Source organism: Tarenaya hassleriana, unplaced genomic scaffold, assembly GCF_000463585.1.
Source record: "Tarenaya hassleriana unplaced genomic scaffold, ASM46358v1 Cleome18, whole genome shotgun sequence".
In the NCBI taxonomy this organism is placed as follows: domain Eukaryota; kingdom Viridiplantae; phylum Streptophyta; class Magnoliopsida; order Brassicales; family Cleomaceae; genus Tarenaya; species Tarenaya hassleriana.
Genome location: NW_010965216.1, coordinates 1,486,974 through 1,508,957, shown reverse-complemented (window position 1 = coordinate 1,508,957; position 21,984 = coordinate 1,486,974). Strand labels below are relative to the sequence as shown.

The window sequence follows — 21,984 nt, the reverse complement described above, 5'->3', positions numbered from 1 at the left end:
CGGTTCGCTTCTTGGGTTCGTCTCTTCCCCCTCCGCCGTTGGATTTCTTCACCGGCGGTCGCTCCGGCAACCCTCTGACGAAATCCGTACTGCAAACCCAAGTCTCCTTTGAAACTTCCATTGATAACTTCGGTTCACACATCATCAGAAGCAGACAATCCGGTAACACCTTGTACGGCGTCGTTTCCTTCTCCGTCGCCTCCGGTGGATTTCCTCTCTTCTGCGGAGCCGGATTCGGGTCGAGTTCCGGTCTATCCGGGTTGTCTGGGTCTTCGGATTCAGATCTTTCTTCGTTTTGAGTTCCAGAAGCAACAATGTCTTTGTCTTCTTCTTCCCTCTCTTCCTTCTTTCCCTCTGCCGCCGCCGTCAAATCTGTATTCACCGGCGGCTGTTCGTCTTCTTCTAACGCGTTCATGATATCATCTTCGATGTTTCTCATGAACGTTGCTTCCATTTCGTCCTCACACGAGTCTTCTAGGGCTTTTGACTCTTGCCCTTCATCGACCGAATCTTCCATGACTTTTGCTTCTTCCTCCCCTCGTGAGACCAGTGTGGATTCTGCTTCTTCTACGATTTCAATCTCCGGAATCATCTTGCCGGAAATCCATTTCTCGCAAATCTCGATTCGCTTCTTGTCTTCCATTTCCAGCTCAATCCTTCTTCTCTCGTCAACTTCATCTACTGCTGCACCATTGTCATCTTCTTCCGCTTCCGCGCCGTCGTTCAGAGACATTTGCGTTTCTCGGACTCTGCTCGCGAGCGCCGCCACCTTCACTGGATCGGATCTGCACCGCATCAGCAGCAATGCGTTCGTCGGCGGAGCGCAGATGCCGATCCGACCGGCATCTTCTCCTTTCTCTTTCTTCTCCGTCTTCACATCTAACTCACTGAAGTCGAGCCCCTCGAACACGTGCCTCCGGCGACTCCTCCGCCGTTCGTTGTGCTCCACTTCGTCTTCTCCGCCTACAACAAGTTCTATCTCCCTTCTCTTCCCTCCCGTCTCTTCCACCGCCACGAACCACCGAGTGAACACCGCGCCGCAGGAGCTTCCGCCGCCACATCCGTCGTTCATTGGCCGCCTTCCGTCTCGATCCCTGCGGTGGCCGTCGTCCGTACACGAGGATCTGCAGGAGGAGAAGCAGTTGAAGTCGGAACCGAACGCCCTGAGAGACTCGCAGATCGTCACCGGAAAATGCACCCACCGGTTCTCGCTCGCGTCGAAGCGGCATCCTCCGGCGCCGTCGTTCTGTTCCGAGGATCTCCGGAAGCTCGTCTCACCTTTCCTCCTAGATCTCGCTCTCATCTTCTTCTTCACATGCTTCCTCGTCTTAACTCTAACCTGACCGATGCACGTCACCTTCGGAGACGACGGCTCGGGATTGTTGTCGTAGCCAGATCCAGATCTCTTCCGGCCACTGGCGCCGAACATCGGCGAGGCTAGAACTCCTCTCTTCAAGCTACCGCTACTGCGGAGGCGACGACTGATGGAGGATGTGAGGGAGGCGGAGCGAGCGGGGCTGAGGATGGACTTGGAAGAGAGTCTCATGGAGGAAGAAGAAGAGAGGCGAGAGGTGAAGCAGATAAAGAGGTCAGTGGTGGTGTTGTTGTTGCTGCTGTTAAGGCTTGAAGATCGATGGGGTCTCTCCGCCTCCGCCATTGTTAACTTCTTCGGTAAGATTCCTTTACCTTCGGGGGTTTTTTTTTTTCTTTTACAGAGTGAGTTTAGCCATGGGAGAGATTTGTGAAGCTCTGTTGTTGCTGTTGCGTTTGTCCTTGAGGGGATTTAAAAGTCTGGGTGAAATGACGATAATGCCCATCTTATCAACAAACAATACCCAAACTGCCACTATATCTTCAAAACATAAATATTTCTATTTTTTTCTTGTTACATCGACCGTTCTGTTTAAAGATCTCAACAATCACGAAATAAAAAATAATATACTAATTGGATAATAAATATGATTTTAGTTAGTGAGATATATAATTTAAAATGATGGTGACGTGGAGATAAATAGGCAATTGGAAGGAAGTGGGGGCCACAGGCGAGATGAAGTGAAAGGCGATAATTGTACGTCTGTGTACAAACATGTGCGCACCGGTTCTCTTGCTTTCCCAAAAATACACACCCACACATGCATCTGTGTGCGCGTATCGTATCTATTTTTATACAAGGTGAAAGTAAACTTTGGATATTTTTTCAAATCTCTTTTCTTAAATTTTCATATATATATATATATATAAATTTTAATATTTGGTTATTTTTTATTCATATAATTTAGTAAAATAATATTTGCTTTATTTTTTTATAAAATCCAAGTCACGCAATATTATAAATTACATGAGAAAATAAAATAAAAAAGCCTAAAGAGATATCTTTTTAATAAGAGTGAAACCATAAAAGCATCCAAAAGGTCGCACGTGACCCTAAACCGAGGGATAGGATTAATGATTCTTTATATTATATATATTGCTTAAAAACAAAAATAAATTTCTTATTCTGTGTTTTTTTTTGGTACTTATGAAACGAATGGCACGTCGTGTCGTTTTTTGCGCACTGAATGAAGACGTTGGACCTCGAGAGCGCAGCCTCTGCTCTGAAATGAGCCCTTCTCTCACAGCTTAATAATATTGCAATTTATTTTTTTTTATTTATTTTATGAATTACTTGGACTCACACTTGACATATTTCTAAGTTTATTTAGATAATGAAATAAAACAAAGTCTTTCATATTCTCTATAACATCCACCCACCAATCCAAACATAAGAAATGTACTCAATATTATTCTCCCTACAAGATGATATGTTTTTAATTAAAGAAACACTCCCTCCATTTCTAAATAAATATTGTTTTAGATTTTATTACAGTTTTTAAAAAAAATTATAAAAAAAAGTTATATATATTCTCATTAATCCAACACATTTATTAAAAAATGGAGGGAGTATAAAGAGCAGGAAACTTGTTATTAAGTGCGATCCAAATGTACAATCAAAACGCCTTATAGATAAAAACAAAACAAAGACCCGAAGAGGGCGTGACAAACACGCGCATGAGGCAGCGCGTGGATCCTGCATATGGAACGTTATAAAAGGATGGGTGACGTGGCAGAGTCAAGGGGTGTTTGACCACGACCATGACTACGACCAGAGACAGAACAACTCAATTTTAACACTAATCCATGTTTATGCTTTTAATGACTCTTACTCTGATAATTAATTTAATTAGAGGTACAATACACAAACACACATTGTTTATAATTTATTAGTGATATTTATTAGGGGTGTAAAAGGGGCGGGTCGGGCCGGGCTCGGGCCGGGTTCGATTCGGGCCTAGATATTTTCGGGCCGGGCCGGCCCGCCCATTTATTTTCCGGGTCTATGATTGGTGGCCCGGAGCCCGGCCCTACAGGGTTTCGGGCGGGTTCGGGCCGGGTTTCGGGCTTTTTTATTAAATAAAAATATTTTTCTATGACGATAATAATAATAATAATCATAATAATAATAACAATGTGAAACATTCAACAAAAATATTTTAAAACCAATAACAATTAAGTATTTAGTTCAAAAATATTTTTAAAACCAATAATAACAAAGTATTAGTTCGGAAAACAAATAAAGCTGAAAAATTTAGTTGATTGATCAATTCTCCGACACCACCTCCGGCAAGATGACCATAGGTGACAATGAGGTTGATAGAGTGCCGTCAATACCACTTCTAGAATCTACACAATACGACAATTAAAGAAACAAATATAAGTTAAACACTTACACTTAGAAATATAAACAACTAAACAAAATGGATAACAAAAATATAGACTTTACCATATTCTTCGAAACCAAATAACCAAGAACGAGTGCAAAGGAGAGCTTGGACATTTGTAGGTAAAAGGCGACTTATGTATTTGTTTAAAACACGAGAACCAGCGCTAAAAGACGACTCTGAAGCAACGGTAGTGATAGGAATACTGAGAATGTCAGATGCCATAAAAGCCAATGCAGTACCATATTGTGCTTCATTGATCTTCCAAAACTCCAAGATATCCATATCTTTATATCGATGTAAATCTATAGTAGGATCCTTTAGATATTTATCCAAATCCGTTTTTAATCCATCGTCTAAAGAAGCCTTGGTTTTCCATCCACTTAATTCCTAAATCATATAAAAAAATTGAAAACATTACAATAGAAAAAAATCTAATAACAAAATAAGAAACACAAATTTAAAAAGAAAAAGAGAACTTACATCAAATTGAGTCGAACCTTGTTTATCCTCCTTTGAACTGTTATCTTGTGAAATAGATAAACTCTTAGAAGTCGATATCCCAAATCTTTTTTTGTATTCTTCAAAGATTAAATACATCTTACTCTTCACTTTATCCACCTTTGATTGACTACTTTCCTCGTCAAGTTGATCATAAAAGAATTTCAATGCTTCCAACTTCATCCTCGGATCAAGCACAGATCCTATGACAAGAATGATACTATATTCTTCCCAATATTTATCGAATTTCACCTTCATTCTTTCAGCCATGCTTTTAAGAAGCTCGTCTTCACCTCCTACATACTCTTTCAAAAGCATTTCAATCTTCCAAACTTTCATGAAATACAAGTTAGAAGTCGGATACTTTGAACCAGATATCATCGTTGTAATATCATCAAACGGCTTCAAGAAGTCACGTATTTTTTCTCCCCTGATCCACTCTTCATTTGTTGGACAGAACTTGTAATTTCTATCAATCAAAGCAAGGCTACTAAAAGCATATCGATGATTGAGAGCACTTACAAGCATCATATGAGTAGAATTCCAACGTGTTGCCACATCCATACACAAAGAAGCTCTAATATTTCCACCAACTTGCTCCACACATTCATCAAACGCTTTCATCCTTGCCTCTGACGCTCTAACATATTTCACACTTTCTCTAATCTTGTCTAGAGCATCACTAATCACCTTCAAACCAGCTTGCACTATGATATTCAAGATATGTGCACAACATCTGATGTGAAAGAATTCACCTTCGCACAATAAACTATTTTGCAAAGAAAGTTGGTGTTTCAAGATGTCTTGCATACTATCGTTGGCTGAAGCATTATCCAACGTGAGAGAAAAAATCTTTTTCTCTATTCCCCAATCTTTCAAACAACCAAAAATCTTCTTAGATATCTCTGTTCCTGTGTGAGGGGGGACTAATGTACAAAACGACAGTATCTTACTATTCAGCTTCCAATTCTCATCAACATAATGTGCAGTCACACAAATATTATTTATTAAATTCATTGTATCGAAATACACTAATTTAAATATATAAGATTTCTTTAAAAAGTAAAATTATATTTTTTCGGTTTCGAAATAAATGATATTTTAAATGTTTTCACAATAAAAAATATAAAAAAATATATATATCTTTATTAATTAGTACTCTATTGTAATTAGTTATTTTTACGATAAAATTGTAATTTTTTAAAAAAATTATCTAAAAAATTTACAATTGATAACAAAATATATTCTCTAAAATACTATTTATTCAAATAGTTTATTACAAGTTTTTTTCTTGAAGAATGAATACACTTAAAGAATCAAAATTTATTCATGGATGGATGATTGTCTGTATAATAAAAATACGGTAAAAAAAAATGTATTGTTTTAAGGTTAGGGATCCGTTCTGGCTTATTTTGATTTAGAAATATTTTAACTCAATCCAATCCAATCCGTTTTTTAACAAGCCAAAAATAAACCATTATAGTCCAAATCACCTTAACACATGAGCCAAACGAGTCGACTCACGAACCAAATATATAATTTTAAAAAATATTAAAAAATATTTAAAATATTTAAAATATAATAAAAAAATTTAAAATTTTAAACAAAACAAATTAAATATCTAATAAAAATATTTAAAAATATATAAAATTTTAAAAAAATTAGAATTTTTTTTTTTGTTTTGCGAACCAACCGTATACTTGTCGAATTGGCTCACCACAAATCTGACCCATGACGAACTGGTTTGTTTGACCGTTTTTTACTCAAATATTCTAAATCCAACTCAAAAAAATTATGGATTAATTCACGAATCCGCCCACCAACGGGACTCCTCTCACATCCCTGGTTAAGGTATGAAGAACGCAGTGAACAACACGCGCATGAAAACGCGTGTGAGTCAACGTTGAGGGTGGGTGGTGACGTGGCAGACTGACTTATTAAATGGAAGACCAAAACCAGACAAAACAACTCATTAACATTTTGCATGTTCTGCTTTTAATGACGCTTGGGACTCTCTTAATTATACTTTTTTTTTTGTCTACATTAATTAATTTAATCATAATTAATTCGAGAGAGAGAGAGACTAATTAATTACACATATAATGTCAAATCATATGATATCTCTAATTACACATGAGGCTTTTTTGTGTTTTGTTTCATTAGTGAGATTGATACCTATCATCAATGCCACATTAATAAGATATGTGTTTTATTCACAGCCATTAGATTATACTTTAATGTGAGATCATGTGTATGTGTCTGTGAGCTGACTTTGCCCCCACACTTTTGGATTAGTTGGTTTCATATCAAATCTTAAAATTATTAAACCTAATTGTCCCATAATGTGTGTGTATATATATACACACACTGTGAATAGATAATGCAAATGGGATCATGGCTTTTGTGTCTCCAATAATATCCACATGATAGGATGATGTAAAAACATATATTTTTTTTTATTGAAACTTACTACAGTTTACAATGACAATTGTATTTTTTTTTTTTGTTACAGGATGTTATATGATGAAGTTTAAAATTCTAACTATAGAGGCCATTTATGTCCTTGACATCACTATCTTCAGGCAAAATAAATAAAAATGACATTTACCGAATTACTTTTAAAATTAGAAATTAATTTATTGGATTGATGTTATTTAGAGAGTAATTTAAGTTTTACTTGCTATATGAGATAATTAACGAGAATATTCTAAAAAATTATCTAGAATGTCCTATTATATTTCATTTTTTAATCTTTTTTTATTTCATATTATAAATCAATTGCTTTTATATTTTACCTTTGTAAATATAATATCATATTTCTAAGTTTAGACAGCTCATCCCATAAAATGGAAACACAAAACAAATCATTTATCTCGTCCCGAATTCGAATCTCAAGTTGAGAAAAAAAGCATATATTTTAATCACATGGCTATCTTCGGATCCCAAAATTAGTCTAGATTTTGACTCAAAACATCTGATTATCTAAAAAAATATAATATCCTATACCTTACTATCTTTTTTTTTTACTTTAAACAACTATCACATACAAAGTTACAGCATATAACAATTTTCACAAAATCCGCATTACTGCATTTATGATTTACCCACCACAAGAAAAGAGTAACCCTTTGTTTTCCCCTACGGAAGAAACTCTTCAGTTCATGCAGTGTATCTAAAGCCTGTTAAAGATCATTTACACAAACTCCATATTGCAAAGGTAATTCTAATAAAAGGATTTATTGTTCCGTTTACCATCAAGTTCAGAGCTCTAGAACAACTTTACCCGTAATCTTCTTCTTCTCCTTCGCCTCGTGAGCCGCTATCACTTCCGTGATCGGAAAAGTTTTCTCCACCGGTATTTTCAGTTTCCCGGTTCCAACCAACCGACGGATCTCAGCCAGACCTTCAGCGTCGACCCTCATGTACGTCCACCAATAGTCTGTGTTCATCACAATTAACAGGTTCTAAACTCAAATAGTCAAGTTGAAGAATGTAGACTTAACTAGAGGTGGGACAGAAAAACCTCCGAAATTTGGGTACCCGAACACTATGAGATTATATCGGGTATTATTTTTAGGAAAATCCAAAATTCGGGTTTGGGTATTAATGTATAAGACGAGTAATTATCCGCAGGTATCCAAGGAGTAGTTAATGTATGGCTTTACCCCTAGATTTTAATTCTATTACATAAAAACATAAACCTAGAGTTCCTCCTCTCTTACCTTTAATCTTACCACTTCACATATTTGCTTAAATATTGATACATTTGGAATGGAATGAATTTTAGATGATTCCTTATCACTTCATTAACCCGCCTCTTTCATGTTTCCTCACACATGAAATGAACCATGCTCGGAATATTCGGTGTTCGATTATATAAGATAAATCTAATGAAACATAAGTGGAGCATGCATCATATAGCGGGAATTATATCATACCTATTCCATGGGAATAACGGTATTGCATCTTTTTCTTCGTGTAGAGCGAAGTAGCAAGAGGAAGTCCAATCACAAGTCCGTACTTATCTGTCAATGAAGCAGTCTCACCCTTTTGCACAGGAGAAAACAATTACTATTAAAGCACCAATCCAAGACAATAAACGAGGTTCAAAAAACACGAAAAAGGAATCGATCAACCAAAGAAAGTGATATATACCTGAAGTGTCATATAGTTTCCGCCCTTCCTCAAGAAGTTTATGCCAATTCTTTCTGTTTCGGGCACACCAATAGTGTCCAGGACAGCATCGAACTTTCCCTTTATCGCCAACTCTATGTCCTTTACATGAAAACAGTTCCAGAGTTGTCACCAGATCATCACGGTCTGGCTGTAATGAGAGTTTCCATGGACGGATGAGCAGATGAATACACGATTTTAGATGCTACCTCAGTTGTGTAGTCAACAGCTTGCTCAGCACCAGTGGCCAGTATTTTCTCTTTACTCTGACCCCCACAAGAAGCCGTGACATGGCAACCAGCTGCCACCATGAGCTGAATCGCGGCTAAACCCACAGCCCCTCCTCCTCCTATAACTAATACCCTTTGTCTGCAAAAGAAAGTTTCAAGACAAAAACAGCAGTTGAGTACATAACAAGAAGCAACTGTGAACACAAAGGGTTTACTAGTATATGTATTCTGATGCAGAATCATACCCTTCAGTTACACGAGCATTACTCTTCAAAGCACGCCAAGCAGTCAGTGCTGCGAAAGGGATAGCACTTGCTTCCTAAAAAAGCGATAGACAACCAAATGGTTACACAAACGAAAGAAAAACATGAGCCCGGTAATCATAAATCTTTAGTATTATAAAAGGGTTAGTTCATCTTACAACGTGAGAAACTGATGATGGTTTTTCTGTGAGTTCATCTTCTGAAAGAATCCCATAGTCAGTATATGTACCCCTAAGCGCCGTAGGGTGCAATGCACCAAAAACTTCTTGGCCAACTCTAAACGACTTTACCGAACTGCCAACTGATGCAACTTCACCGCTGATATCGCGACCTAATATAATGGGTAGATGTGGTTCGAACACAGAACGGCCATAGCCAGCTCGCATCTAAGATCAAATAACATTTGATATCCCAACACCGATTCAGTATAAGCACAAAATTCAAATCATAGTTTCACTACTTCCATTGTGCAGTACCTAGAAAACATTTTGCTGCAAAGGTCTGAATATGATCATCAATGGTAAATATCCCTACTTGATTGAGGGGTTGTGAAATCGGATGTACAAACTAAGTTCTTCAAGTTTCAGACATTTTCTGGGTGAACAAAAATTCTACACACTGACAACTATCCAGAATCTGAGCAAAACCCCAGCAATTGAAACAAGATCATGCCAATTCTAATTCCTGAGTCAAGAAGATACCCGATTCTATCGAAGAACAAATGAAATCGAAAGTGGGACAAGAAGAGGAATCTCTCACTCTGCAATCAAGAGGATTGATGGAGACAGCTCGCGCGCGAACAAGAACCTCGTTGGGCTTAAGATTCGGCACCGGAACATTCTCCCGGAGCTCCAGAACCTCCGGACCGCCGAAGCGCGGCAACATCACGGCTCGGCAACTGCCGGTGAAGATGCCGCGAAGAGAACTCATCCTCAGCGCCCGCGGCACCTGCCGGTGAAGATGCCGCGAAGAGAACTCATCCTCAGCGCCCGGAAAACGACGCCGGCACCGGAACCGCCGCGCGATGACCTCAAGACTCGCATTTTTCCGACGTCCCGATCCGATCCGTCTTCGTTATTGCAAATTCTGCTTTTATTTCTTCTCTATTTTAGGTCTTTCATACAAAAAAAAGGGACGTGGCCTTGTTTGCATCCGCAGAGCGGCCAGATTGTACTTCCTTCTATTCATGGAGCAACGGTTGGTTTACCGGTCTGCTCCGTACCAAACCGGTTTACAACTATATGACCCAAAAACGAGCTAATTTTACGCAATTTATCAAACCAAACCAAAACCCAGAATTCTTACGTATACCAAATGAGATTCTCCGGTTTAAGCTGGGTTGAGAAAATTCAATCAAATTCACAGTGCTGATGCATATAGATGGAATACCGAACCGGGAAACCGGAATACTTCCAAAAATAACATGGGCCTGATACGGTTAGGTGTATTCAGACATTCCGTACAATGACAGATATAGAACATATGCTCCGAGTTAAATGCTCAATACAGAATGTGACAGTGGCGGTTCAGTAGGAGCTAGAGTTGCACATCCTCAACCGATGTGACAGTGGCGGTTCAGTAGGAGCTAGAGTTGCACATCCTCAACCGGCCCAGCCGAAATTGGAGCCGAACTAGAGCTAGGTTGAACCGAATCAGCGGCTGCAGTGGTTATAGCCGCACCACTGGAGTTGGGTGCAGAGGAAACTGACCCGATGAGGTCCAAGCCGGAGGATTTTGTTGTGGTTTCTGGAGGGGGTTTGTGGCGTTGGTTCGAGTTAGACGAGTCGTTTGGAGCAGTGTGGAGTTGCTGCAGCCTGTAATCTGTCTCTGGCCGCCTGCAAATCTTCCTCAATGGCACGATTTCCTGCTGGCAAAACAAAAAAAAAAAAGCGGAAATCGGCAAACAGGTGAGACGTGTTTTTGTGTATGCGTGCTCGTGAAATCACGAGGGTAGGGCGAGAAGGAAGACGTTCAGAAAGAAATGAAGTTTCCAACCTCGGATTGGTCATGGCTGTACCGAACCAAAAACCTACACCGACAACCTCGTACATCATGTCTCCTTCTCTGTGCGTCGAGAACAATGGCGTCAAAGTACAGAGCTTGATCTTTACCTTCCTGAAAACAGACGCGTACACAGTATCAAAAAATACGTATGCGTCAAGAGCGAGCAAGAAAAGAGACCATTTTTCATGATCTGGTGATTCGGGGAAGAAATTTCAGTACCTGAAAACAGAGTATGAGGTCTCCGGGAAGAACTGCAACACATTCCGATGCCTCACATGGGAGTGATCTCTGCCTTACATGTTTCTTAACATTCACCCACTCATCCTCCTCTACTCCAAAACCCGAAAACCGAACCTGCACTTCCTGGAGTACCCGACAAAAGGATGAGAGTAATTACGAGACAGAAGTCCCTCTCAAACATCATCAGGGTTTCATATGAAACTACCGGGTCACCAGTCTCGAGGTTTCTATGAGCTAGAAAAGCTTGCACATCATACCTGTGAGTGAGTAAGAGAGCAAGAGCTTGGATGAAACGAAATCGAAGAAAATGTTCATGCAATCAGACCGTAATTACGATGTAAGGGAGTAATTACCATGCACCGTCCCTGGCTGATTTAGCTTCAAATTCCAAGTACGAGTTCTCAGAGCCGCCCCTTGTAACGGCAGGAACTGAATTCGATAACAAAGAAAAGACAGGTTTCAGCACAAAGAACAAACAAGGACAAAACATAGACAGACATAAGTACTCCATTCCACTTGCGGTTTAAGCTAACAAGAGAAAAAAAAAAAGTTAAGAAGCAAGGTTTTTCGTAAACCAAAACCCAAAATATAACCGAAGATTTCGGCCATACTAGTAGCAAAAACAATATAGATTTTAAGACAAATACAGAACATAAAAGAGAGACGACTAAATTTACCCGAAGGAGAAGGTACATTTGCAGGAGCCTGGCTGAACTTAGGAACAGGGATAGGTTGAAGCACATTCCTCGTTTGGCCATCAACCGGCATAGAAGATACATTCAGTTTCCCCGGAGGTTTATTCCCCCTCGCTCTCAGGGCATATCGTCTGTTCTGGAACCAGTTCCAGACCTATGTTGGAACACAGACAGAACTCGCATCAAGTAAAACTTGTTCCGATTAAAAAAGGGATATGAACCGAAATAGGAGAAAACCCATTACTTGCTTGAACTGTACAACGATTTTCCCTTTCCGATCAGCTGACTCGCTACAAAAACAGATGAACAAATACGTAAACAGTAGATGATTCTTGACAAAAGAGAAAGTTAAGATCACAGGCCAGGAAACATCACATGCCTGAACTTATCGGCAAGAGCTTCGAGAAGATTCCGAGCTGGCATTGCCGCATTATGCTCTTGCAAAATCGCTTCCATCTCCGCTACCTTACCACATGTTCGATGATTATGACAACATCAGAAAGAGTTCACTTAGAAGAACACAACCAAGGCAAATAAGAAACTAATATGATTAGGAGACAAAACCATGGGATAAATTCCTGAAAGAAACTACCAAAACAACCACAGAAGACTTGAAAATCGGGTTTTGGGTATAGGAATTTGATGGACTTTTAACCTTGGATTTAAGATAGTTTAAGACCCACTTGAAGTTCTACGCTGAATAGAACCCAAATTCGTCGTTTTTTCTGGGGAAAATACCATGGGTTTAGTGAAATTCCATGTCCAATAAACCCTTCAATCCGAGAGAGGAAAGATGAAACCCTAAACCAAAGATTCCCTCAAACAACTAGCAAATCATCAAGCAAACCAAGTGCATCATTGTGGGAAGAAAACAGCCGTCGAAATCGAAACCTTCACAAGTTATTCTCCGCTTTGGCTCGGTTTTACATCCAAGAGGCGACTCATTGTGGGAATTTCAATCAAACTGGTCCGATGGAGGGTAAAAAATCAGAACCCAAAACACTACGACGCGGACCAAACCTAGAAATCGAACCGACCCAGTCCGTAATTCCAACAAGGTAGGACCAAAACACATCAGATTGTAAGAGAATATCACCTCCGTCTGAGTGAATCGAAACGCGGGACCGCCATTACTGGGAGGCCGACCCATGGTGCGGTGCGTTTACCCTCCTGCTTCAGTGAAGAAGAAGAAGATGGTGATGGAGAGAAAAAATAGAGACGGAAAAACTTTTGCTATTCAAAATTTCCGGGAAAATAATGGCCGGGAAACGGAAACCCAAGTCAGATACAAAAGGATTCTCGGACCAGAGCAACAGAAATTTCTTTCATACATATGACGTTCTCTGGGTCTTTTGCACTCTCTCCCTGGACCGGGCCTTAGAGAGAGAGATTTTCTTTGTGGATTTGTGATTGGATTTTGACACGGACTAGCTCCGCTTCGGAGTTAAATGTAAAAAGTTTTTGGATTTTTTAAAAACTATAAAAAAACCCCACAATCAAAATTTTATAAATTCAACATTTTTTTAAACTTAAAAAACTAATTTAATAAAAAAAATCAACTAAATACTTAAAACTCCAATTTTTTTTTAATTTACAAATAAAACAAAAATTTAAAATTAAATTCCAAAATCCAAAAACTATCTATGAGTGATCTCAGTTACTTGTTATCCAGATCCCTCGCCTCTCAACGTCACCCTTCCATCTCTTCGGCCAGGGACAACTTCTATTATACCTTCAATGTGCTAAATCAACATCCACTCATACCCTTCTCCTAAAAAAAATTTCAACTTCTATTATACCTTCTTCAATAGATAATGACTAAAATATCCTTAATATATTATATTATATAAAAAATCCTAAAATGTAGGGTTTTTCTCTCTCCCCTTCTTTTCGGTATCTCTCTCCTCTTTTTTTGAGTTTCTCTCTCCTATCACTCTCTCTCATCGAATTTGGCCACTCTCTCTCCTACACGTTCTCTCTCTTCTGTTTTTTTCATCAAAATCGCTCGAAATCAAAACAAAATCAGTGAAAAATTAGTGAAGAGTTGGAAATAAATAATCAATTGCGAAAATCTTATTGTTTTTCATACACATTGATGGTTGTGGGTGTTATTTTGATAAAGAATGATGTTTTTTCCACTTCTTTTCTTCTACTTGGTGATGTTTGTGAAGTTTTGTCATTTGTTGTATGTTATTGTCATAGATCTGATTTGGATGGTACCAGATTCACATGGTCACATGGTACCATGTTCACATGGTCACATGGTACTAGGTTCACATGGTCACACGATCACATGATCTCCATAATAGTCGGATTGATAATAATGGTCACATGAGTTTAAATTAAATGGTCGAATGGTAATAATTATCACATGGTACTATGTTCATATGATCACATAGTCAAGAATAGTGAGGAATGGTAATAATGGTCACATGATACTATATTCATATGGTCACATGGTCACTGTGTCCAAAATAGTCGAATTGATATGCATTTTGTATTTATATTTTCTATAACTATTATAGACGGACGAGATGAGAGATCGACAATTGTATATTTTTTGTATGATGGTAAATGGATAGTGAATAAGAATGGAGAATATGAATGAGAAGGAAATGTGATGAAAAACCAAAGAGTGTTGGAAGTTACTAGATCCGGCTGTAATTGAAAGTTGCGTACGACATTGATTTTAAATTCGAAATGTTGGAGTGTAAGAAAACACAATCTCTTGCATAGTTACAAACCCGTATCAGAATCAAGTAAAGATATGAGGGGTACAAAGAAATTGGAAGACAAACGAAAAAGTGGAAGACTTAAACAAAACCGCTTTTCGGGTCCTAGTGAAGTCCGAAAGCGGATCCATGTCGCAACAGGAATATCAACATCAACAAAGTTTGAGAGAAACCCTAATTTTGAATGAATAAAGAAATATAAATTGTATAATAATGTTATATTATATCTGTACACTAAAACATTAAGACCTTTGTATAATAATGTATTAAAATAATATATTATAATACTTTGGTTCCATTCTACATATTAAAAAACAGTAAATAATTTATCTCATATAAGTAGTGGTTGGGTCCCATGTGACCAATGTGACCAATGTGCAATTTTACACTATGTGACCATTGTGACCGGATGTGACCTGTGACCAAGTGATAAAGGTAAATACATGTGGAAACGTACTTTTCAAGCTTTGGTCTATTATTATAAGGTATAAAGAACACAAATATTATGTTGATGACAAAATTACAAAACATTAAAACGAGTTTGTAATGTAAAAAGACCAAAATTGTCAAAATTCTTCATAAAAGACTATGAACACTAATGTATCACATTTGTGAGAACTACTTTTGCACACAAAATTCGAATAACTCAATTATTATAGTTAAATATAGTTCAAAATGATGCATATGGAAGATGTGATGACAATCCGATCGATTCATTTGAAAGAATCCACTAAATCGACCCTTGTGACCAACTGTGACTGAAATATTGTGGGTCCCATTTGAACAGTAATATTTCTGGTGGGGCCCAGTGTAATCCAAGTGTACAAAAAAGTTACGGTTGACAATTCTTCCCTGATTTTGGTGGGACCCAATATTTTTAACCCATATTTTTTAGCATCCAATATTTTTTAACCCAAATTTTTTTTCCTCCAAAATTTTTCAATCTAAAACTTTTACCTTCCAATATTTTTCATCTCATATGTTCAGATATAAAATAAACATAAAACATAATATCATAACATAAAATTCTGTAGATTTATAATAAACAAACAAAAGGTCATAACAAAAAAAATAAGTTCATAACATAAATAAGTTTTTTATTCTACTTCTCAACACTTCCATTGACAAATATGGCGGTTGCAAGGAGACAAACCGTGGAAATGAGATGACTTAACTTCTGAACTTCCTTTTCCACATTTTTCCTTTACTCTCGATTGAAAATCATAAATTTGGAGCACCTTCTCATTGAAATCCACTTTAATGTTGTTTTTGCATACCCAAGTGGAATTTTTTCGCCACCTTATTGGCAGTTATAAACTTGGAGCACTTCATATATTATCTCTTCAATGTGCTACAAAAAAAATATGTCAGCATTCTGGATCATGTCACCATATGACCGTGTGATATGGTACCATGTGACCGAGTGACATGGTACCATGTGACCGAGTGAACATGGTACCATGTGACCGAGTGAACATGGTACTATGTGACCGAGTGAACATGGTACCATGTGACCGAGTGAACATGGTAATGTGTGACCAAATGAACATGGTACCGTGTGACCGAGTGACATGATATATGTGATTGTGTAACTTGTGACATGTGACCATGTGACCAAATAGGATAAACTCTCATGTGACCGTGTAACATGGTACCATGTGACTAGGGGTGTAAAATGAGCCAGAGCCCGCGAGCCAGCTCGTAACCCGGCCCATTTTTTACCGAGCTGGGCCAAGAAAAAGGGAGCCCAAAAAAAACTGGGTCACACGAGCCAGCTCGTTTTAAGCCCGAGCCCAAACGATCCAGCTCGGTCAGCTCGCGAGCTGGCCCGTGAGCTGGACTAAAAAAATTAGGGTTTCTTTTTAGTTTCAACTTTCCATGGTCTTTTCTTTTTTGGGATTGTTTCGCTCGATGACTCTCACCTCTTTTCTTCGGACGGTCTCCAGCTCTCTTCTTCTCAGAGATTTCTTTCGACAACAACATCATCTTTGTCTCCTTTTCTCTTATCTCCCTACTGATTTCGATCTCCCTACTGATTTCCTATCAATCACGGACACAGATTCACCGACGATTTCGACTATTAACAACTCTCGCGTAAGGTACAGTAGGTTCTCTCTCTTTCACCGAACATACTCAATCCGATCCAGTGGTTCTTCTTCATTTTTCATTGGGTTTTTATTTTTTTTGCATAGATCTCAATTTCGTTCGAACAGATTTTTGTATTGTAGGTTTTGTTCTTCTTCGATTTTTTAATGGAATTTATCTTGGTTTTGTTCTATATTTATATTTAATGAGTATAATATATAGCACCAAGTGCTCGAAAGAGATATCTAAATCACGTGTGTTTGATATTTTGGGCCAATAGTCAATGCTCATGTCTCTCTATGTCTTGCAGATGAATTCATCTGAACCAGTGGATTTGATGAATACTGATGGACAAGGTACAAATATTGCAGTTGAGTGTGTCACTCAAGACAAAGAAACTTCTAAAAAAAACGGAAAAGGTTAACATCTGAGGTATGGGACCATTTTACTAGAATTAGTTTCACCCATGTTGAGTGCAATCACTGTCAGAAACCATACGCTCAGAGACCTAATGCACATGGGACTTCAACTTTGAAAAGGCATTTGAAGCATATATGTCTGCATAAGCCATTGATAAAGGATGTTAGGAATATGTTTAGAGATGCCGAGGGACATATGAAGATAACCAAGAAGTTTGATCAACAAATTGCGGATGAAAAGTTGACTAGACGCATCATCTCTCATGATCTCCCATTTGCTTTTGTTGAATATGAAGATCTAAGAGATTGGATTTATTATCTGAATCCGGAGTTCAAGTTTTGTTGTAGAAATACTATTGCTGCTCGGGTTTATGAGTTTTACTTGAAGAGTAAAGAGAAGATGAAAGATGAGTTAGAACGACTTCCCTGTAGGGTATCTTTAACTTCTGATTGTTGGACGAGCATCAATGGGGAAGGATATATCTGTTTGACAGCACATTACGTGGATGAAAATTGGAATTTGAGTAGCAAGATATTGTCTTTTATTGACATGCCACATCCACACATCGGTGAAGCCTTAGCTATTAAGATTCATGAATTTTTGAAGGAGTGGGGGATTGAGAAGAAAGTTTTTACCATTACTTTAGACAATGCTTCGGCTAATGACTCTTGCCAAGAGATTCTCAAAGAGAGGCTTTGTTTAGATGACAACTTATTGTGTGATGGTGAATTCTTCCATATAAGATGTTATGCACATATTCTTAATCTTATTGTGCAAGAAGGTCTGAAGACGCTTGGTGATGGTATATCCAAGATTAGAGATAGCGTCAAATATGTGAAAGCTTCAAGAGGAAGGATGAATGCTTTTGAGTTATGTATGGAAGGTGATAGTGCTAGTGGAGTTGTATTGTCTTTGGATGTTTCTACCCGATGGAACTCTACATTTCTAATGCTTGAAAAGGCACTCAATATCAACGCACTTTTAATAGATTGAGAGTGGTTGATAAAGGTTACAAGCATTGCCCGTCGAGTGAGGAATGGAGTAGAGCGGAAAGAATATGCGAGCTATTGAAGCCGTTTTACAATATCACTAACTTGATGTCTGGTTCAAGTTATTCGACGTCAAATCATTATTTTGGACAACTTTTCAGGATCAAGAAATTGTTGAGGATGAATGCGAGAAGCAGCGATGATCATATCAGAACGATGACTCGTAGTATGCAAGAAAAATTCAACAAATATTGGGAACATTACAGTGTTATACTTGCTATGGGTGCCATTGTTGATCCAAGGATGAAACTTCAATTCTTGAACCGTTGTTTGACTGATCTTGATGCAGACAGTGCTGAGGAAAAGTTGAATCTTCTGAAAAGTAAGTTATATATGCTCTTCAAAGAATATCAACTCAACTCCTCCATGTCCTTTGGCACCAACTTGGAAAATGCAGAATCATCTCAACATATGTCTTCTACGAGGGATAATGGAAAAAACATCAGTTTACTTGAGGTAGTTTTATATTCACTATCTTTTAATTATAGTTTTATATTCACTATTTTTTAGGTTTTCAAATTTCTAAAAATTCAGGATTTCTATGAGTACGATGAACCCGAAGCTCAAAGGGGTAGAGGAAAATCTCAGTTAGACAAGTACTTGGAGGAAGAAAGGATGAGAATGGTGGATTATCCAGATATAGATGTATTGAAGTACTGGAGAGATCACATACATCGTTTTCCCGATGTAGCACAGATGGCATGCGACATTCTAAGCATTCCTATAACTACAGTAGCTTCGGAATCATCTTTCAGTCTTGGCTCTCGGATTTTAAACAAATATAGAAGTCGACTTCTTTCTTTAAATGTACAAGCGTTGATTTGTGTTCGATCTTGGCTAAAAGGATTCAGTGCACGTGGAGCAGGTGAAGTTTTACATTTATACTTTTCATTATTGGTTTTTAAAATGTAACTATTAACTTGCATATATTTATTGTTGTAGATGTTGACGTTGAAAATGCTAGTCAAGATGATGAAGATAATGTAAATCAAGGTGGTGGGAGATGAATTAAGTGAGACTCTGACTAGCTTTGCCTTCAACAAGGTTGTTTTTTGTGTATCAGAGTATATCTAGTTGTTTTTTTGTGTATCAAAATATATAGTTATTTTTTGTGTATCATATTATATAGTTGTTTTTTGTATGTCAAATGTATGGAACCTGACCATTGTATCGAGTTATGTTTGGTTGGTTCCTATGCCGTTATTTTATTTTGTATCATTTAATCTATTATAATCTATAACATTGTGATTAGAAAAATTTTAATTGCATTTCTTTTTTTTAAAATTATCTGGCTCACGAGCCGGCTCGGCCGGCTCACGAGCCACAGCGAGTTGGGCCGGGCCGAACATTTTTTGGCTCGATAAAAAACGGACTGGGCTGGGTTGGGCTAAAAAAATTTGAGATCGTAACGGGCTGGGCTGGGCTGGGCCGAGCCAGCCCGTTTTACACCCCTACATGTGACCAAATTAACATAGTACCATGTGATCATATGTTACCAAGTCACCGTGAAACTTGTGACCAAGTGACCTAAGACCATGTAACCAAGTCACATGTGACCATGTGACCTACTGTCCTGTGAACTGTAACCATGTCACTTGTGACCTGTGACCATGTGACTAAACCGATCATGTGACCTGTGACGATGCCACCTAAATCACTCTGTAACCTGTTACCACATAACTTAAATCAGCCTGTGACATGTGACTTTTTCACCTTGTGACCATACAATTATGTGACATAAATTACATTGAACTCTATCCCCTATATGAGTGTGATCCAAATTAACATATTATTCATCATCCAAATATCGATCCATACATCCATGTGACTCAAATCAACTCGATTTTAACCATTTCACATCACAATCGATTATTTGACTTCAATCCCAATATTTTATTTTGAAATCTAAAAAAATTCAAAAACATAACCCTAAATTTCTATCCATCAAATCCTCATGTCAGCACTTAAAGTCAACATAAATTTTTTTTAAAATCTAGCAAACTTGATAAAAAAAGAAGTAATCTACCCGATGATCGTTTAACTCATTAATTTGTCTTCGGTTCTCGATCTCGTTCGAAGATGTCGATGAAGATGAGTATTGGGCTGATGTAGAAGTCTTTTTTTCGTTTGCGACGTCACTTCTTATTTGAATCGCAGAAGAGTTTAATAGATAGCGAGAGATTCGACTTTTCCAAATTTTGGGTAAAGATTCAACGATTTCGGAAGAGAGAGAAAGAACATATAGCAAGAGGTAGGAGATAGAAAGATTTTCAGAGATAGAAGAGAGATGCATCGTGAGTTTAGGAAAGAGAAATAACCACATTTTTGTTTTTTCAATTTTTTAAATTGTGAAAAATATTTTTTTGTCTTTTTAGATTTTTATAAGAGTCTAAATGTCTTTTAAACTGTGTAACACTTTTTTTTTAAATTTTGATGTTAGAGGGTATTGACAGAAGTACGTAAAGTAGTCAAAGAGTACTTTAGATATATCCCCCTCGACCAGATACCCGTCAATACCCGAACCTTTGCTACTCCCACGGGTATTCAGATCAAGACCGGTACACTATAAAATTTGGATATCGAGCCGGGTATGAATACGAAGGAATATCATGGAATCCAAAACGATGATGCATTGCCTCAATGTTGAAGATGATAATACTAAATTATCTACACAGGAAGAATCCAATTCCCTCAAAATCACAATGCACATACACATAACAACGGGTTTTCAGTGTCATCTAGCCCCATGAAGGATCAACCACACCCCTTTTGAGCTTTTCAAAGGTGTTTTTCATCGATCCATCCATCTGCATTACAAATAAACAATGCATAGCGAACCCGATGTCTTTTGGTTCTGTAAGAGCTGTAATAAGAACACAGAGGGAAATATCGGTTAGCCAATGAATACGAAAAAAGTTAGCTCGGAAAGTAATATATGAGAGCGGCTGCTGTGATGAACTGCAGGAATGAGCAAGATTCAAGTTCTATCATCATGACGAATCAGGCAAATGGCCACTTCCCATCAAGCTCCGAGACTTATCAAGAAAATGCTTCATGTCACAATACGATACTTCCCCACTAACGGTTCACGTCCTGCAAATTGCATCACGTCCTGCAAAAACACACAGCATACGCTCAAGAATCCATCAAAGTAGAGTGCAAGAACCAGATCCAGGTTTACGACTAGATGGCAGAATGGGCGGCTGAAAAGGGTATCAAGCTTGTCCATCCGCTTCCCTCGAGATTTCCTTTTCCCTGTTTGTAACTTTCGAGAGATCTGTAGATGCACACCCACATCATAAACAACCCAGAAATCGATATGAAACACTATCAGTAGGGTTCCAGGCAGCTCAATAGAAGATCAGCAACAATAATCCAAAAAGAAATCGTTCCACTTTCCGTATATATTCCTATCAAGAATGGACAAGAAAAGGGACAATAGCATGATACAGTTGAATTGTAGCTCAATACAAATCGATAATCAGTATAAAGAACAATTAACAAAATCATTCCAAAACTGATCAACATAGAGTCTCCAACTTGAAACTTGCCAAGAAGGGTATAACTCCATAGTTGTTCTATCCAACTAGATTCTCGCCAAGAACTGTTTCTAACCATTTAGCTTGTGGTTGGTGTCAGAAGCATTGGCTTCTTTCACTTTTTTCTTTGGCTTACGCTTCTTTTGCTTCTGCTTAATCCGTATTTGATCCTTCACACTTCTCTCCCACTCTCTCCTGTTCTTCTGGTAAAGCAACATTGCCGCCCGTGCATCATCGACCTGTGCCATTGAAGAGTTTCTTACCCGTAAGTTGTCACGGAGTTGCAGATCGGAAG

General features: G+C 38.1%; 5 protein-coding genes across 10 annotated transcripts in view; all 5 read right to left on the bottom strand.

Annotated features, from left to right (window-relative positions):
• The window catches only part of LOC104810455, a 2,474-nt gene extending 682 nt beyond the window's left edge, over nucleotides 1-1,792 (bottom strand). The window contains exon 1 of one of the 2 annotated variants that reach the window (XM_010536766.2): nucleotides 4-1,792. In XM_010536766.2, the coding sequence (XP_010535068.1) occupies nucleotides 4-1,657 (1,654 nt within the window). In that variant the 5' untranslated portion in view covers nucleotides 1,658-1,792. The remainder of the gene's footprint in view (nucleotides 1-3) is intronic. The other variant, XM_010536768.2, reaches the window with a different exon arrangement.
• A 1,845-nt stretch (nucleotides 1,793-3,637) lies between these two features.
• On the bottom strand, nucleotides 3,638-5,069 carry LOC104810599 (zinc finger BED domain-containing protein RICESLEEPER 2-like). The gene is made up of 3 exons (XM_010536944.1): nucleotides 4,242-5,069; nucleotides 3,920-4,148; nucleotides 3,638-3,720 (listed from the first exon to the last, which is right to left on the bottom strand). Exons 1-3 carry the CDS (start codon nucleotides 5,067-5,069, stop codon nucleotides 3,638-3,640), a joined length of 1,140 nt encoding a protein of 379 aa, XP_010535246.1.
• A 2,186-nt stretch (nucleotides 5,070-7,255) lies between these two features.
• Nucleotides 7,256-10,062, bottom strand: LOC104810454 (reticulon-4-interacting protein 1, mitochondrial-like). The gene is made up of 8 exons (XM_010536765.1): nucleotides 9,874-10,062; nucleotides 9,685-9,823; nucleotides 9,084-9,311; nucleotides 8,908-8,981; nucleotides 8,642-8,801; nucleotides 8,415-8,534; nucleotides 8,198-8,306; nucleotides 7,256-7,698 (listed from the first exon to the last, which is right to left on the bottom strand). The coding sequence occupies exons 1-8, from the start codon at nucleotides 9,966-9,968 to the stop codon at nucleotides 7,520-7,522; spliced, it is 1,104 nt and encodes a 367-aa protein (XP_010535067.1). The 5' UTR covers nucleotides 9,969-10,062; the 3' UTR covers nucleotides 7,256-7,519.
• Nucleotides 10,063-10,273: 211 nt separating this feature from the next.
• On the bottom strand, nucleotides 10,274-13,263 carry LOC104810452 (protein SAWADEE HOMEODOMAIN HOMOLOG 2-like). Of its 4 annotated transcripts, none has more exons than XM_010536763.2 (11): nucleotides 13,196-13,263; nucleotides 12,961-13,034; nucleotides 12,244-12,329; nucleotides 12,109-12,154; nucleotides 11,847-12,018; nucleotides 11,523-11,598; nucleotides 11,375-11,426; nucleotides 11,149-11,292; nucleotides 10,921-11,040; nucleotides 10,487-10,792; nucleotides 10,274-10,437 (listed from the first exon to the last, which is right to left on the bottom strand). In XM_010536763.2, exons 2-10 carry the CDS (start codon nucleotides 13,012-13,014, stop codon nucleotides 10,511-10,513), a joined length of 1,032 nt encoding a protein of 343 aa, XP_010535065.1. In that variant the 5' UTR covers nucleotides 13,015-13,034; nucleotides 13,196-13,263; the 3' UTR covers nucleotides 10,274-10,437; nucleotides 10,487-10,510. The 4 variants fall into 4 exon arrangements, with proteins under 4 accessions (XP_010535065.1, XP_010535064.1, XP_010535063.1 ...); XM_010536762.2 differs by having other exon boundaries at nucleotides 13,170-13,252; XM_010536761.2 differs by lacking the exon at nucleotides 13,196-13,263 and having other exon boundaries at nucleotides 12,961-13,163.
• An 8,258-nt stretch (nucleotides 13,264-21,521) lies between these two features.
• LOC104810451 (RNA exonuclease 4) overlaps nucleotides 21,522-21,984 on the bottom strand; it is a 2,635-nt gene continuing 2,172 nt past the window's right edge. Inside the window, exon 9 of one of the 2 annotated variants that reach the window (XM_010536759.2) lies at nucleotides 21,522-21,928. In XM_010536759.2, coding sequence (XP_010535061.1) covers nucleotides 21,761-21,928 — 168 coding nt within the window. In that variant the 3' untranslated portion in view covers nucleotides 21,522-21,760. The other variant, XM_019202221.1, reaches the window with a different exon arrangement.